General features: G+C 38.3%; 1 protein-coding gene across 1 annotated transcript in view; it reads right to left on the bottom strand.

Annotated features, from left to right (window-relative positions):
* PRDM6 (PR/SET domain 6) overlaps window positions 1–18622 on the bottom strand; it is a 79849-nt gene that overhangs the window by 22919 nt on the left and 38308 nt on the right. Inside the window, exons 4-5 of the mRNA XM_077171864.1 lie at window positions 6626–6753; window positions 2890–3014 (exon numbers count right to left, since the gene is read on the bottom strand). Coding sequence (XP_077027979.1) covers window positions 2890–3014; window positions 6626–6753 — 253 coding nt within the window. The remainder of the gene's footprint in view (window positions 1–2889; window positions 3015–6625; window positions 6754–18622) is intronic.

Genomic DNA, 18622 nt, shown 5'->3' on the forward strand with positions numbered 1-18622 from the left:
AAGCCTGACTGTGATATACTTCTATTACACAATGAAAGAAAAAGCTGCACCACTTGTGATATCCTGACTCTGCATGCTACAATCAGCATGTCTGACTGCTATATCACAGCAAGTGTGAATTTTGAGAGCATGGAGAAAAAAGTCCCTGCTGGGACCCTCCTTGAGATACAAGAGGGCTTAAATATCTACTGCAGCAATAGTTCCCTCATCCTGCAAAAGGGTGGCCTCTGAGGATATTACACCATTAGATCTCACAGATGGTCACACTGCCAATGCAGTAAGAAGCCAGGGACTTCATCATGTATCTTATGCCTGAGGTTAATAGCAGGTAGGTCACCATGAAACACTGCAAAGTACAGGCAGAGAGATCTTCGTGCATCAGTTTCCCACCTACAAAACAGGTATAAAAATGTTTTAAAGTCCCATGAAAATTGTTTCTAGTCTTATGATCGTCAGTTAACTATGGCTTATGAGGCACTCAGATATTTCAGCGACAAATGCAATATGTTTTTCACAAAGAAGTGATTTAGTGCTGAATTTGAATGTTTTGTGATAAGAAAGGCAGGAGGTGAAGCAAGTAGAAGAAATTGAACAGCTGCCTCACACCTTGAGAGCCATATAGATCATACAGTGAATGAGGCAAGGGTCCTGTGGAAAAATAGTCAGCTGACAAAAGCTTGCACCACAATGAAAAATAAATATAATTTAGGCCACTGGACTGAGTAACTTCTAATGCTTTCTAATTTTGGTAGACTCAGGCCCATGCGCTATTTTTTTCATGGAAATTTTTAATATGTTATTAAATATGTTGTATACATATAAGTTTCTGTACACAAATTTGGTTACAAACTGTTTATATATACAAATAGGTACATAGCATGTATTAAACTGATGATTAGAAACTACAACTGTGTTTTGGTAAATCAATTTTTCTAAGAGCAAACATGAGCAAATCATGATTTCTAAGAGCAAACATGAGAATTTCAGTTGTAATCCAGAATCAGCCAATATTATTTAATGTAAAAGAAATACAAACAAACAAACAAACAAATCCCCAAAACAACCACAACTTAATATTTGGTAATATTTTAAATCATGCCAGTTGCTTTAGAGTTCTGTTTTAATATCTATGATCAATCATAACAATTCCAATATTATATTACTAGAAGATATTTAATTTATGTCAGTTGAGGTCCATCCTAACCTATTCTTTTTTGTAGTATCTGAGAACATCATTTCTAAGTAGATTTGCATCCATGGATCTATCTATCTCAAGTTTCCAGACACAGAATACATCTTCTATGTCTCTTCAGTACCAGGAGCAATTTGTTTACTATCATTTTGCCTCAATATACTCAGAAGATCACCTTTTTCTTTTATTTTATTTTCTTTAAATTGTGGTCATAAAAGTCCACAGAAGCAGTGAGATCAGGCTACTGAAGATCTAAGGAATATAGGCAGAACTTGTGCTGCTGACAATACCCTTGTGCAGAAGATAAGCAGAAGGTACATTCTGGGAGTTTAGGTGGGACTGAAGTCCTATACCAGTCTGCAGATGGCTCCATGGTCAGAGATTAATTTCATCTACTCATGTCAGTGTCTCTATGGATGAAACTCTGGTTTGTCTCACAGAGAAATAACAAGAGACAATATTTATAGATATTATCCATAATGATTTAAAAAAAAAATTGTAGTCTTGAGTTTCTGAAAGAAAAAAATAATATTTCTATATTGTACACTCCAGAGCATGGCTTTCATCAGCAAATATTTCTGCCAGAAACTAAATTTCTTTTAAACTTTTCTCAAACTCAGCAGACTCAACAGAAAACTCAAGATGAGAAAGGATGTTTATTTTCAACAGTTTAGTCCCTGCTATCTTGCTGTTTAATTGCTGCATGATTCGGTATTTAAGTTGCTACAAGACACTAGTTCTTCCTAGCAGTTCATGCTGTTTAAGTGTCCAAGTACAGGACCAAAAACATACACCTTATACATCATTTACTGAGTGTGGGCAGTCACAGAGTTACTTTAGACCAAAGTCAACGGGTCCATTCTTGTTTTCTCCCACTTTATAGATATATATAGTTGCCAAAATGGATGCAAGCTCTAACCAAGTCTCACACACAAGCAATAGAACTGAAGGATGTGCCTGGATCACTCATTTTTATTACAGACATAGGTATCCAGCACTAGTTTTTGTCTTGTTAAAAGTAACTATTCATGCTTAGTTTCATGAGGATCCCTAGCAAACAAGAAATAAAATGTTGAGAACAGGTAAAAGAATGGATGAAAATGGGGATGGTCAGGATGGAATAGAGATTTATTGTCATTTCAGTGTGCTTACATTCAGCTGGTATTTTTAAAAGTAGGGTTTTATGTTTAACCACAAGGATCTAACCTCTTTAATCTGCCAGTCAAAGCTTTTCTCAATATGCTCAGAGGTAATAGAAAAAAAGAATCACCAACAGAGGCCCTGTGGGCTTGCAATGCATTACTGTTTTGGCAATACAGTGTTTTGTGATAGGTCTAGTAACAACTGAGAGAACCAAACAAACTTGTTTGCAATACATTAATTAATCACTGATACAGAACAGTGATTCTAACCATACCACAATTTTGCAGTATAAGTATATCACCTCACCTTAAATATACTGCAAATTTCATTAAACGTCATAGAATCAGAGAATCATAGAATGGTTAAAGATCATCTAGTTCCAGCTCCCCTGCCATGGGCAGGGACACCACAAGAACAGATTGCTCAAAGCTCCATCCAGATAGGTGTTGAAGTTCCAGGGACAGAGCCCCCTCTAAAATGCTCTATGATGTATCTGATTAGGCATGAAAGAGGAATTATGGCTTACACAGGTAGAAATGCAAGAAAGAACTTACAATTTTCATCTTGTGCAATGCACTGGAGAGGGATTCCAAAGAAAGATGTGTAGCTGTCATTGTACCACACTAACAGCTCAGTGCCCCTGGGGATATCTATACAAGCCCGGTAGAATATATTTGACCTAATCAAGAAAAAAGAAAACATGGCATAATTTAGGAATAGAGCATTCTCATCTTATAGTACATGGTATTACAGTAGAAATTCATTGTTTTGGAAGCATTTCTGCAGATAACTAAATGAATAACCTACTGGTTGTGTTAAAACCAAATCTGTCATTAGAGAAGGATTTTGTTCCTGTAGCACAGGCTAACAGCATTACAGACAAAGTGTATCTAGCATACATTAAACACTAAGGTTTCAGAAGGACCAAGATACCATTAAAATACAGGTATTTTTTTGCAAAGTGTGTTTCAGGGGGATTTTAGAATGGTACTTTCTGCTTACATGGTATAATCATCTGAGTGGTGTACACAGATCAGCAAGTACAGCCATTTAAACAGCTTTGCATTTGTCACCTGCAAAAGTTAACATATTTTAGGGTAGACAACATTTCTTTTGTGAAGAGAAATTAAATGAATAAATACATTTAGCAAGACCTTTGAGATAGTGTGTGGAGTGACCTTTCATGGCAGTAATACACCTTTTATAGAGAGACCTTGGGTTGTCGAAGAAAACAGACTTTGACTTAGGGGAAATAAAAAACTGGATTAATTGGATCATGCAGTGCTAAAATCTTCCACTACATGGAATGTGAGGGCAGTGCCAATGATTTAGTATGTGTAAATCAGTGTTACCTTAAGTGTGTGTCTCATTGTTCCTGTGAGAGAACACTGGGTATTTCTAGACCACTGAAGTGGGAACATGGAGGGGAAAAGGGAAAAATCCTTATGTCTTCAGCATAAAAAACAAGAGCCTTTTCCTGATCTTGCACTGATGCAAATAGCTTCAGAGTGATATTTCTGCAGTTAAGACATTTACATGGCAGCAAAAACTGTGCTAGATTAGAATCAGACACAGGATAAAAGACAAATGTTATCAGTTTGCAGTGGCTTTTCCCTTATGCTTCACATGGAACAGTAAAACACACTCCTCTGAGATGGATAGAAATTCAATATATACAAGAAGAACAGTCCACTCTTGCTGAAGGATTACATACCAAAGTGATACAGTCAAAGTACCAAGAAATGAACATTTTTTATAACCGCTTATGTAAGGCAGAAAAAACATCTACAGACCAAAAAAAAAGTTAGGCCTCAACCAGTTTTCTGAGTGAAGAATTGCTACAAACATTATTCTGAAGTTCAAGATAAAAGTGTTTAGGGTTGGTAGGCCTTAAATTTAGACTTTCTATAAAGAATTGGCTGTAGCAATGCAATTTGTTCCTTGTATAACACTGCAGACATAAGGAGAATCTTCTACCACATTTTTCATGGCAGTGAGATATGCACTTGTCAACATATTTTGTCACCGCAAAGTGGCTCTTGGCAACAGGATCATAAAGATCAATAAAAAAGTGCAGATTCTCAATATTTTACTAGCAGCTGCAAAAATTTCATTTATCTTGTTATTTTCCTCGCTTACTGCCACCCTGTCTCAGGAGGGCACTGCTAGCTAAGCAGAACGGTTTTCTTAGCCTTCTATGAATATCTGACAAAAACTCTCCTCTTTGTGTCTCCCCTTCATCTTCCCTCCTCCTCTTTCTCCTCCTCTTCTTCTCTGTCTCTCTTTCTTGACAGAGCTTTGCATTTAGTTAATTCTTTCCACTGTTACATAAAAATGAAAATCGGAGCCACACTATAAATTACCGGCATCTCTTAACTTGAGAAAAATTGAGTCTACTTTGTACTTCACCCTTGTAACATTTCATCTCTCAGTTTGGCTTCCCTTAACATAAACACAGCAGCCCAGCAAATGAATGTGCTAAAACCAAATGACACACTTTGCCGCTGAAAGAGCAGGACTGTTTTTGAGCAATGGGTGGTCTGTGGGGCTTGGAGTAGGCAGGGAAAAAAAAGTGTAAGTGTACACCGTCCCTTACAAGTGTGCAGAGCTTCCAAAACTCGCAGCAATCTCTGCATGCTGAAGTACATCAAAGGGATTTTTCCCTTTTCGGATAATATTTCCTTTGCTGACATGTATTTAGTATTGTGGTTGGATGACTCATAAAGATAGCTTCATGGCGTCCCAACACAGTTGAAGCAGAACACATGCCAACAAACATTATTGTCAGCCTCAAAATAAAAACAAAACGTTCAGCTAAGGGTCAATCAATCAAGAGCACTTTGAAGAAAATTCCATTTAGATATTACAAATCATAACAGAATGAATTTAAACCAGCTGACTTTCTGTGAGGAGGACGTCCATGTACAATAAAAATTAGGCTGGTTTTTCAGTGTCCAACTTTTCTATTTTCTTACACTTGGATGCAGTCACTGGTGATGGATGCCAGTTTTTTAAATTGTGTTTTTGTAGTTCATTTTATAAAGATCTGAAGTAATCGAAAACAGATCAACAGAGGGAACTCTAAGTAAAAACTCCATCATGAAAGGAGAGTTGTAAAATCCACTTAATATTGACAGATGTGTAATGACTTTCTCATGTTCACTTTTCATTTAGTTTTGTCATCTATATATATGTGTGTACGCATATTTTTTTCTTATTTTTATATATGTATGTGCACGCACACATCAGCACATAGAGAAATAGTCCACAAGATACCTACAAAAATACTCTTTCATCACAACAATCTTTATTCATTACCCAGTGTGTTTCTTTAAAATCCTATGGTATTTTAGCTATAGATAGCAGATACCTAAGTATATAATAAAAGATTCCTAATGTATAAATAGGATTGTTATTTTTTTAACTGCAGCATTGTTTAGTCAACTGGCCAGAGAATAAAAAAGCTGAAAATGCAATTGAACAATTTTACCATTGTTAAATTGGATCCCTATGGGATAATCAAACTTTATATATTTCATTTTAGCTTGCTTTTGTATGTTTTATTTTTAATTTTAAAGGTAGTTTAAATAAGTTTAAGATTTTTCCTAAATAAAAGAAACTCTGCTCTCTAAAGCAACCAGCAAAAATCATTGCTCACTGCAACTGGCAAGCCTGGGGCATTCTTTGATGTGCTTCCTACCACATTTAATAAGGCCAAGCAGTCGCTTCTGATTCTAAGGCAAAAGGTTTGTTTATAACTGAGGTCATGTATTTATGTAATGTGTTGTCTGGGTTTTCTGCATATCTTTGCAAGTACAAAGCAAAATGTACCATAATTTCTTTACATTTTTCTTTGCATTTTGACTTTCTCTAGCCAGCAGCATAAGAGGCACAAGCTCTAGCAGTCTTGGCCAGCAGGTGCACTCAACAAAAGAGCTCGAGGTGTATGCACAGCTCGTGGCTGACTCTCAGGATGCCTCTGGGTGCCACTTTTCCCCCTCCCCTATCACATGCATCCCTCTTAAGGGTGGAGAACTGCTTGTGTTGGCTTGCCTCTGATGAGGCTGTTTGAAACAGTGCAGAGAGCTCTGTGTGGCGGGGTGGTCACACAAGTGACACAGGGCTGCCCTCGCTCCCTGGAGCTTCACCCCATGTGTGCTGCCCCACGTCAGCACATCCTCCAAAGCTAGGATACTGTCTTTTCAATCAAAGGCAGCAGTACTCCTGATGGTCACAGCCTGATAAAACACTCTCATTTTGTGTCACTGAGTGAATCAAGAATCACTTTACCTGTACTGAACCACGGTTAAGTTCTGCTCCCCACAGTGCCGGGCACATCGGATGTACCTCATCCAGCTCGACTTACTGGGTTCTCCACCATCGATAAAGTGCTGCAGTGTCCCATCTTGGTCATATATCTGGGGGAGATGGCACAAGGTCAAGTAGTTAGAACAAATCATCAGCAATCGTTTTCACTGCTTTGCTGGTGTCTCTCTTTCCAGGACTTTATTGCCATGAAGTTTGTCATCCGTGTACTGATACTTTTAGAAATATACATGAAAAAGCAGAAAAATATTTTAGGGGATGCAAGTTTATCTTGTTTCTCTTATCAAGCCAATCTTTTCATTTTAAAAATATTTGTGGTGTCTCAAAGATGTGACCATGTTTCCCAAAGAATATTTAACCGATTCTGACAAGCTGGCCTTAAATAATGAACTGCCAGATAAACAAGAAAATCTGGATGTAAAATGTGCAATAAAATGGCTGGGACATCTGAGCAAGGGGCAGTAGCAATCCCTAAACAAGGACCCCTTCCTTCACATCTCAGTTGCAGCAAGAGTATTTACTTCAGCAGCCTTACATGATATGTTAGGGAGTTGTAGGATTCATAATATCAAAACAAATGAGACTAGAAGGAAAAATGGAGTTGATGATGCCTTTTGGATCTCCCTTGAGACACATAATTTTTTTGAAGTACCGAATGAGAAACCAGTCCTGAGGGAATCGTTGTTTTCCTAAACATGACATCCCTACTAAGGACATGAGAGCCAGTTATGTTGATTTAAAAAAAAAAAGGTAATATGTTCGTATTCAAAAGTGGATGCTCCCTCTGAAGCCAAGAATAGAGTTGCTCTGGAGATTCTGAAATGAAAAGATAAATGTATCATGCATACCTACCCCCTGACTGTTTAAAAATGTTATCTAGATAGGTCTAATCCTACTAAAAGCGTGTGATCTCACAAGATTTTTACTTGTTTCACAATTCCTTTGGCAAACCTCACAAATACATCTGAACAATTAGGTACCTATCTGAAGTAAATCTCATTTTCATGCCTTTTCCTCCTCTATGAACACCATTTGCTTTAACATCCTTCCCCCAAAAATGTGATTCCCTTTGAAATTGTCTGAGCCTAAATTGATATCTTCTTGAAAGTATTAATTCTGTAAACTAAAGAGGGAGCACATTTATTACATTGAATTGAACATTTCTAGTATATACAGATTAACAATCTTGAATATCTATTTCAATATCAGGAGAATAATCTCAGAAATTGTGTGACTATATTTGATACTTTAAAAGAGAGTTTCCTATAGTTCACACAAAAATATACGTAGGAATCAAAACCTAGTTTTTTTCCTCCACCAACGGAGAGTGTCAAATTCAGGAACCAGCCTTGCTTTTGCTTTTGGCCAAGAGGGACTGTGAGTAATCAGGAGGAATATGTCCATTGCAAGAGCAGGAGAGACACAGGAATCAAGTATCTATGGCAATTCTTATCCTTTTTTCCTGAGTGTCTGTGACAAGGATCAGGTGAAACCTGGCCAGATACTCCTGTGCTGGATAAGCAAGATGCTACCCCAACATGCACTGAGTGGAATAAAGTCAGAGAATCAGGAGTCCTCAGAAGTAAACAAATACTTTAATCCCAGTGATTAAGTTGATTTTTGTATAAATGCTAACATGCTGGTTATCAGCAAGGACCTATTCTTAAGCAAATATCTTAATGTATGCTGAATATGTGAGCAAAATATGCTAAACTATAAAAATCTGTGAAGAAATCGGAAAAGTTCTACAGGACATCAGCATATAAAAAGGAAGAGAAGGAAAAATTAATGACTAACAGTACTTGGCTGAAACCATTTTGGCAATATCTATGCAAACATTCTCATCAGTGTTTATTACCTATCCATTTACATGCTGCTTATTCACATAACAATATATATCTTAACACGATGCAAAAACAATTCCCATAAATAAAGAGCTAATAATTTCCTAATTCCCAGATTATATGAAACAGGAAAGATAAAAAGGTCTGCCGTAATCAGTAGTGACACTCATGTCTTAGCACACAGGGCTCTACCCAGAGCTTTGTATAAATAGACAGTCATTAAATGATATGAAAAATTAAAATCTGTCATGATAACATGGGTCTTTCCTGGGCATTGGTCTGGAATTGGAAGGACTGTGCTGTAAGACTAAGTATTTTCAAATACTTTATTCTGCAAGTATTGATGCATCAAGTGACACTATTCCCTCCTTGGGCATATTGGGATATTACTGACATTGCTGCATAGTCATAATTTATCCAACAGCATTCTTAGCCCTGTTCTTACAGAATTGTAAACCCATCTGTAAAGAAGAAGAAGCCCTAGGCTTGGAAGGTAAATAACAATACTGTGCTGAATTTGTCAAGTTGCACAATACAGGTTAAAATCTGGGAAAAAAAAAAAAACAAAACTCATTTATGGTTATTATTTTTCATGTCACCGTTATGCAGGAGTTCTTATTCACTTTACAGTTATATAAATCAGGAAACCAGTGAAGAAATAACTGCCTGAAGAAACCCTCACGAGGGAGCAAAGCATAATCTGCCATAACAGAGACAAAACAAACCTGTAGCCCAAGCTGTGAACACAGGCACTGCATTAAACAATGGATATACATATTTACCCACATCTCTATTACACATGCATACATCCTTAAATAGCCATACTTTCTATTACAGAAAATACTGCAGAAACCTGTGATAAACTTATGTTACTGGAAGCCTTTAACTACCTCACTTATCATTGCATCCATCCACACTGGCATAAATTTCTCACACATTGCAATAGCCTCATGGTAAAACAGAATACCATTTCTCCAAGTCCCTTCAGACTTTGCATTTATTTTTTCTGTATCTCACATAGTCACTGATCCAAGTAGTGGAAACACAGTTAGTTATTTCATTTTTTCTATTTTGATTGCACTTGGAAGTGTTACCTATGCTTCATACTGGACTCTGATAACTCTTGGTTTTGCTGGATATTAAGGGTTTGGGTTTTGTTGTGGTTTTTCTGTTTGTTTTGTAATGGAATGAACTAGATTGTGGAACAGACTGGAATTTGATAAAAGAGGTCTGCACTCACTTCATCTGATTTGCATTATGGTCCCCCTTAGCAGTTGCCTTATAGTTAATTATCTTCTTAATAGGTTCTTGACTGTTTACAGATATTTTACTGGTATGTTGCAGATCAAGAGACTCAGAATATGATACGTACTTCTCCTCTATGAATTTCATCCTTTGACTTCAGAGTACAACAGAAATTGCTTCATTTTCGAGGAAAGTAAGTCCAAAGCATAGTCATCAGAATACAATCTTCTTCTCTTCTCAGTATTTTCTGTTCCCTTCCTTGCAAACATCCCTTTATTAAGTAATTGAGACATAAATAGAGGTCAGGTTCCTCTTCCGATGGCTGGATTGGTTGAGGATAATTATTTGGAGGACATGGATACTTTAATGACAATTGTAAGAGCAACACACAATGGCAGTAATAACATAACTTCAAAAGCACACTGCATGCCATATAAGTGATGCTCTAAAATCTCTGAACAGCCATAACATAAATAACAGAAGTAATATAAACATGAACCATCTAAGATTTAAGCAGTAATAAAAGACAAGGTGGGTGCTAAAGAGACTTCTGAGAACCTTCAATAACTTCAGTACTGATAGAATCAGTATTGCTTACTTGGATCATTGGGGCAAATCTAATTCTAGTGCTAAAACTGTTGCCCCTATTTCTGGTATAGATGCCATGAAATTTTAGATTAAAAAAGTTCAAATGTAGCAGCATAGCTGCAGAGAAAGCTAAGTTATGAAGCAATTAATAACTATTTCACAGATGCCACAGCAAGCGCAAAAATAGTTTTTTGAAATTCTTCCCTCCCTATCTGTTGCCTTCCCTTGTTCTCTTTCCATGGCCTGCTATTACATCTTCAGAAATTCTTGCATTTTATTTTTCCATTTAGTCAGGTAAGAAAGGTATTAGCAGATAATTATTTGGCTGCTCATTTTCACTTCAGGCAGTCAGGGAATGGAGTGATCCTGAAAATAAAATGTTTCTTTGGAGACACATTTATATTGTAAAAGTAGCTATTAGAATATTTTTTTTATGTTGCAGGATATCAAAAGAAATGTGAAGAAAGCCACAAAATATGTAAGAGTTAATTCTAACCATTGTAGAAACTCTTGCATTTTGCTGTTCACTGCTATTTTCATTGATATCACATGCATAAAATCATAGAATTTTCAAATCATTTACTATGAGTCTTCTCCTCTCTAAAGAAGATTTACTCTTGCCTTCAATGCAAAGATAGCAAATATGTACCCAAAACTACTGGTAATAGGGTATAAAAAGCTGTAACCAGACATGTTAGGTGTGGTAGCATCCATACAAGTTATATCCTTTCTGTAACAGTGTATGAACCTACAAGCCACAGTTATACTGGAAGTTTCTTCTTTGCTATCTTGGACATCAGAACTCAATAAGCTCTACATTAGGCAAATCTCACTATTGTGAGACCCTGCTTTTGATGCAAAAACAATACATCTTCTAAAGGTGTCTAACCTGAACAGAAGTTGAAAACAATGCCAAAAAGGATAATGGATACAAGCCTGGATATTAAGCTGACAGTCTGTAAAAGGTGTGCAATTTATAGAACCATAGAATTTCTTAGGTTGCAAAAACACTTTTAAAATCATTGAATCCAACCCTTAACCCAGCACAGCCAAGCCAAACAGGGTTGAATTCCCTACAGTAAGTCCCTAAGTGCATCAGCTACACTTCTTTAAAATACCTCCAGGGAAGGTGACTCTATCACTTCCCTGAACAGCCTGTTCCAGTGCTTGACAACCCTCTTGGTGAAGAACTGTTCCCTAACATCTAAGTTAAACCTCTTATGGCACAGTTGGAGGTTTTTTACTCTTTTCCTGTTGCTTGCTGCTTGGGAGACAACCCAGCTCATGCACTCCTAGAGCCTCCTTTCAGATGCTGTGGAGAGCAGTAAGGACCCCCCCTCAATCCTCCTTTTCTCCAGACTAAACAACCCCAGCTCCCTCAGCTGCTCCTCACAGGACTTGTGCTCCAGACCCTCACCTTTCTCCATTGCCCTTCTCTGGATGTGCTGCAGCACCTCAATGTCTTTTTTGTAGTGAGGGACCCTGAACTGGACACAGGACTTGTGTGATGTCACCTATGCCAAGTACAGGGGACAATCCCTGCCCTGCTCCTGCTGGCCACACTGCTGCAGACACAGGCCAGGATGCCATTGGCTTTCTTGGCCACCTGGGCACAGCTGGCTCATGTTCAACCAGCACTACCAGGTCTTTTTCCACCAGGATATCCTTCCAGTCTCTCTTCCTGTACCATCATGTAGGGTTGCTGTGACCAAAGTGCAGGACCTGGTACTTGCCCTTGTTTGACCTCACAGACTTGGCCTCAGCCTGTCAATCCAGCCTGTCCAGATCCCTCTGCAGAGCCCACCCACCACCCTCTAGTAGATCAACACTACTGTGTAAATTAGTGTCATCTGCAGACTGGCAAAGGATATACTTGATCCGCACATCCATATCATGGATAAAGATATTGAACAGGGCTGTTCCTCACCACTGAGCCCTGGGGAACAGCACTTGTGACTGGCCACAAGCTGGATTTAGCACCACTCATCTCTGTTCTCTGGATATGGCCAGCTTCTGTCTTTTACTTGAAGAGTACAGGCCATCACATCCAATTTTTCCAGTAGAATTCTGTGGGAAATGGTGTCAAGGCTTCACTGAAGAACAGGTAGATAATACCTGTTCTCCCTCATCTGTGAAGTATGTCACACTTTCACAGAAGAAGACCGGATCAAAAAGCAGGACCTGCCTTTTGTAAACCCATGCTGACTGTGCTCAGTCCTGGTTGTCTGCATGATGGCTCCATGACCTCCCCTGGCACCAAGACCATGCTTACAGGCCTGTTGCTCCCTGCATCCTTCTTCCTGACTGTCTTGTAACTTTGCCTTATGTCTGCCGAACTCTGGTCAACTGGAACCTCCCTGATGAGCCATGGCCACTTATAAATGATTGAAAATAGCTTAGTGAGCTCTTCCCCCAGCTCCTCAAGACTTGTGTCTATCCCATCTGACCCCACAGACTTGTGTATATCCAAACGGAGCAGATCTCTTACAATTTTTGTCTCAGTTACAGGGGCTTCATTTGGCTTACCGCAACTGTCTTACAGCTCAGAGGATTGGTTATTCAGAGAAGAACTGGTCTTACTATTAAAGTCTGGGGCAAAGGTACCTCAGCTCTTTCCTCATCTTTTGTCACTGTTTCCTCACGTATCCACCAAAGGGATTCTACTTGGCTCTCCTTAGGTTGCTACACTTTATAGAAACCTTTCTTATTTTCTTTTACAGCAGGTAAATTCTATTTGGGATTTGGCCCTTCTAATTGTCTCCCTGCATAATTTCATGACATCCTCTGAAGCTGCCTGCCCCTTTCTTCCAAAGGTCACAAACTCTCTTTTTTCCCCTAACTTCCAGCCAAAGTTCTCTGTTTGACTTGGCTAATCTTCTTCCCCCACCAATTCATCTTTTAGCATATGTGGACAGCCTGCCCCTGTCCCTTTAAGATTTCCTTCTTAAAGCACATCCAACCTTCCTGGACTCCCCTGTCCCTTTAAGATTTCCTTCTTAAAGCACATCCACTCCTTCCAAGAGTGCCCCCCAAGGGACTCTGTGAGCCAGTCCCTTAAACAGGCCAGAGTCTGCCCTCTGGAAGTCCAAGACGGCAGCTCTGCTGATCTTCCTCCTTACATCTCTGAGATTTGAAAACTCAGTCATTTTGTGATCATTGTGCTCATGACAGCCTCTGACCACCACAAAACCTGTAAGTCCTTTGTTCACAAACAGCATGGCACATTCCATAGCTGACTCCCTCACCATCTGTGTCACCATCTTCCACACACTCCACAATCATCTTGGATATTTTCCCCTCTACACTGTTCCATTTCCACAAACATTGGCTAAATTGAGGTCTCCCAGGAGAACAAGGGATGGCAATCATGAGACTTCTCCCAGCTGCCTATAGACTATTTCACCTTCCTCTTCATCTTGGCTGGATGGTCTAAAACAGACCTCCACCAGAATATCTGCTATATTGGCCTTCCTCTTAGTTCCTACCCATAAACACTCAATCCTGTCATTAACATCATGTCCTTTTGAAGAAAACTGCTATATCTTCATTGAACTTTTTTTTTAAATTCACTCTGCATCACTTTACTCATTGTCTGCAATGAACTAGTACTGTAAGTAAAGTTGAATACACGTATGCTGTCTTAGAGGGGGGAAGAGTGTTAAGTGGCTTTACTGGTAGAAGACAGCTCTACAGCCAACAGAACAAATTACAAGGATGGTTACCTCTCCCATACAGCTGGAGAAATAGCTGTCTCTTTCCTGAAAAGCCCTGAAACTCAGATAAGCGAACAGTAAAATTCAGTGATTTGGCTTGCTTAAGGCAGTCATTGTTAAGAAAAATGCCGATGAACTCCAGAGTTTATTATGACACGTACACATTATTTATTTGTTAGAGCTTCAAATCATGTCAAACTGAAAGCAAGCTAGATTGTATGCATGACTTGATAACTTATTCATTTAGGTTGGATTTTGTGTAGTGTGCTGGTGCCTAGCAGCTGGCTTTGAAATCAGCACACTGCCGAAGGACCTCATTATCTAGAAAGTTGGAAACATTCAGAAGATGCTGCATGAACTAAAAGAGAGAAGATACTAACAATTCATTGAAAATATTACATTTAAGGAGCATAGTTTAGGCTAAAAATCAAAATACAGCTGGGTTCATATTGATAGCAACAAGTGCTCAAAGAATGAATACTTTTAGACTTTTAATGCCTTAATATTAGGTGCTGGACATCTGCTTTAGGACAGGAGGGTCCTTCTAAGTATGTGTCTTCTCCTTGTTACACACTGAATGAAACAATCATGCATATAACCATAACTTCTTTCTCACTTCTTTCACTAACTTGATAACCAAGTAAGGGTATTCAGCAAGCTTTCTAAGAACTCTTTAGTCCCACCATACAAAAGAAAAATAAAATATAATGCAGCTCAGACACAAACTAAAATGCATGGAAAACGCTCCAAACGGTTTAATAATGATGTTGATTTATGACAATAGTAATATTATATGATCACATCCTTTGCAAAAACCACAAACATTGATATATATTGTAAATTAAGTGCTATCTTTTAGATTACCTATACAGCAAACAGGCTGAACAGCCCGAATAAAGACAATATTCATCACATTCTGATAAATCCAGTTTTGATGCCTAATAAATATTATTGTATCTGTAATAATCAACTGTACATGTAAAACTGGTACACAACAATAGTATTATGCATGTCATCAACCTCATTCTGGTATAAGTGGAAATGTTTGGACAGGTTCCCTGTTCAGTTGCATGGTCATTATTTCAGAAAGACATTAATTATAAATACTTCTCATACATTTCACTGTTTCTTGATAAGACTAATTGATTTGCTTTACCAGTTAAAGTACGTCTTCAGATTATTTATAGGCAGATAGCAGAATCAAAAATATAAATATGTTTCAGATAACATTCAAGCTTGTGTTCTTAGGAGGAGATAAGAATGCTTTGGTTTATTATTATGTAGAAAATGAAAGCCAGTTACTGTGATCTTTTTATCTATATGAAATTAATCCATGCCAATAACAAGTTACTTGTTTTGAAGTGCTTCTATTTTTATAATAACAATTGATGGTATTTCCTTGCCATGTAGAAAAAGCAACAGTTCATTCAAAGTATGATTTTTCTTTGTTGGAGTATTTGTGGCACATGCAATTTGTTTATACCTAGAATTATCATCAAGTTTCCCAAAGCAATTGACAAAATAAAAGTCTGAAACAAATGAGCAAGGAGGAAATATCAGGAGGCCTCACTAGTTAAAGTCAAAGGAAAATTTTTGTCCAACTGGATGAAACCCCTTTGTGAAAAACCACAGAAATATGTCCTGACAGCCAATGGTCTTCTTTGGCTGTTCACACAATGCAAAGCAATTTTTTTAAAATTAACCATATCTGATATAGAGCGTACATCTTATAATATCTATGCAATATTTTTCTCTTTAATCTAGCAGGCATCATCTAGCAAATATTATAAAAAAAGAATACTTGCCAAATAATATTAAAAGCTATTTAGTTTTAATGTTTCTCAAAGGATTATGGCATATGAAACTATAAACATTGGTTTGAACTGTCTGTGCTAGGTGAAAGGCTTCATCTCTCACTTAGACCTCAGTCCAGCAAACACTTCTGCACATGTTGTACTCCCATTGATCTCAATGGGACTACTCGTGTGTGAAACCAAGCATCTGTGTAAGCAGTCGGAGGACTGGGGCCTTATTCCAGAAAGTGTCATGAAAGCAATGCCCTGCTGATTATGTGGACTTCATAAAATTACTTTTTTTTAAGTCGAGTCTCTGTGGTTTGTTTTGACATTAGCCCGTGGAGGTCCTGGAATAGGAAAGAATTTCATGTAATGCAACAGTGTTACTCAACACCAGGGCAATGAGAGGAAGACACAGAGCAGAAAAAAACCTCCATGCATGAAGCTGGAAACTTGAACACATGTAAACAGATCTGTAAAATACCAGTGCTCTTGCAGTACCCACTGACATCACAGGGCCTTCCCTGGGTGTGATTTTGCACTCTCCTGACAGGTCCAGTGATAGGACAAAGAAAGTTGTGGTGCTCCAGCCACAAGCCATTCTGCAATGGAGACATTTTTGTTTAACATTGTTATTTCCCTGCTCACTACCCTGGCTTCCTGTGCAGCCCTGGTACCAGAAGACCATGTGGAGGCAACAGACTGAAGCGGTTTTCTCCAGTCTTTTCTATGTGGGACATGGAGCATGAAGAGAAAAATGTTACCAATCTAGGCTCACTGCTCACTCTTCAGAAAGACTCTGAAAGAAACCAGACTTAAAATGAAAAGATGCTTAAGAACAGAGAGGCAAATTATCAAAGCTGAGATAACCCAGAAAGACTCTCACACCTGTTGACTGGTAAATGCAGATCCTGGTAAGTATGACAGGGAAGGAGTTACAAGTAAGGGCCCAATAACTGAAAACTCTGACTGGACTGGAAAGAATCAATGAACTTACTCTGTAATAAAGCTCCTAAAATTATATTGGGAGCCACAGAATCAGTACAGTTATAGCAATTCTTTCTTGCTCCCAGTGCCCCTAGAAACAGAGCACTGTTTCCTTTGCAAGGTAATGGCAGAGCTTAGGCCATTTTCTTGGAGGTTCTCAAAACCATTAGACATTGAAAAGTGAAATTAAAAAGTGTTTGTTTCATTTTTTTTCATTCCTTTACATAACCAAGTATCCCAGAATGATTTTGGCAGATTTAATCATTCAGCATCAAGCTAGACAATGCAGCTGAAACAAGTGTGCTTGTATACACTCCTGGGGTGACTCAGAGTCATCCTCAGAGAATTCACTCAGGACCAAAAGAAACTCATAAATGAAAATCATTCTCATTTGCCCCAATTCTTACACATAAGAAAGAACAAAAGTATGGAGAATCTGTTCTTCAAATTCAATCCTTACCTTGCTTATAAGAGGAAGCTGATGGCCCAAGAATGGCACAGCTTTTTGTCCCTCATTCTTATAATTTCTGTAAAGCGCTTTTTCAAAACACCGTTCCAAACTGTGTTTTCATAGTTTTGTGCATGAATCAGTACTTCTAGAGAGGTAGCAGATCTTAGATGTACAAATCTCAGACTCAGTGCTTAGGGATATTTTCAGAAATACTGAAATACAGTGCATAGAACATACGGCACAATTATCATTCTGTAATTGACTTTGGTTTCAGTTAGCAGCACGTGGGGCTTTTCATTATTTTCTTTACCTTTAGGATTATTAAAAGCTCCAACACCATGTTCCTTTAAGCATTTTAAGAACTGGATTATAAAGGAACTTCTTGAGCACAGAACTGCTTGAGATTCTAAGAGATCTGCAGAGAGGGTGTCAAGAGGATGGAGTCACTCTTCTTGGTGGTGCCAAGCAAAAAGATAGGAGACAATGGTCAGAAACCGATGTACAGGAAGTTCTACATGAATAGGAAGAAAAATTTTACCATGAGCAATTTTACCAGGATCATTAGAGCAATGAGAAGAACCAAGAGTTTGCAGAGTGTCCTTCTAAGGAGATATTCAAAAGCTGTCTACACACAGTCCTGAGTACCATGCTCTAAGAAGTCCTCCTTGAACAGGGAAGTTGTTGTGACTCAAATGGTCTCATCCAACCTTGGATAAAAAATCCCAACCCTAATGCAGAAATGCATTACATGTGAAAATACTCTCTGAAAAGAAAGCCTGTCCACAATAAGCCTCCTCTTCAAGAAATGTCAAGAGCATTACTTTGTTCTAAATATGTATTGCTGCCTCATGTAAGGGTTGTGATCACTGATAAGGGTTTGTTCCTGGACTAGGGAAATACTATATTGTTATATTCAGATGTGTAAAATTAAGTTTAGGTTAAGAGTGTAAAATTAAATTCAGGTGTGTAAACTAGTGTTTCTGGTGAGTTCAAGTATTCCACTGAAGCTCCAGTGACTGCTCCAGAAGACAAGCAGTTATCCTAAAGTACTGGGCATTACTTGTCAGCCCTGTCTGTATGTCTTAGATACTTTCCAGGATTTAAAATTCCACTAAACCCTCCATTCAGGCACTTGAATTGCTCTGCAGATGCCTGGGTTTAGCTCCTGCCCTGAAAATGTTTGTCACATGGCTTACAGCAAGTACTTAAATTCTTGATCCTGCGGCTGTAGAAAACAGGGAGTTTGATAACATTTTTTCTGCACCATTTGCTTATCTTCACTCTGAGTTTGTAAGTAAATATGGATAGGGACTGTGTTTACAGTGTATGTGTAGAAC

Source organism: Agelaius phoeniceus, chromosome Z, assembly GCF_051311805.1.
Source record: "Agelaius phoeniceus isolate bAgePho1 chromosome Z, bAgePho1.hap1, whole genome shotgun sequence".
Classification (NCBI taxonomy): Eukaryota; Metazoa; Chordata; class Aves; order Passeriformes; family Icteridae; genus Agelaius; species Agelaius phoeniceus.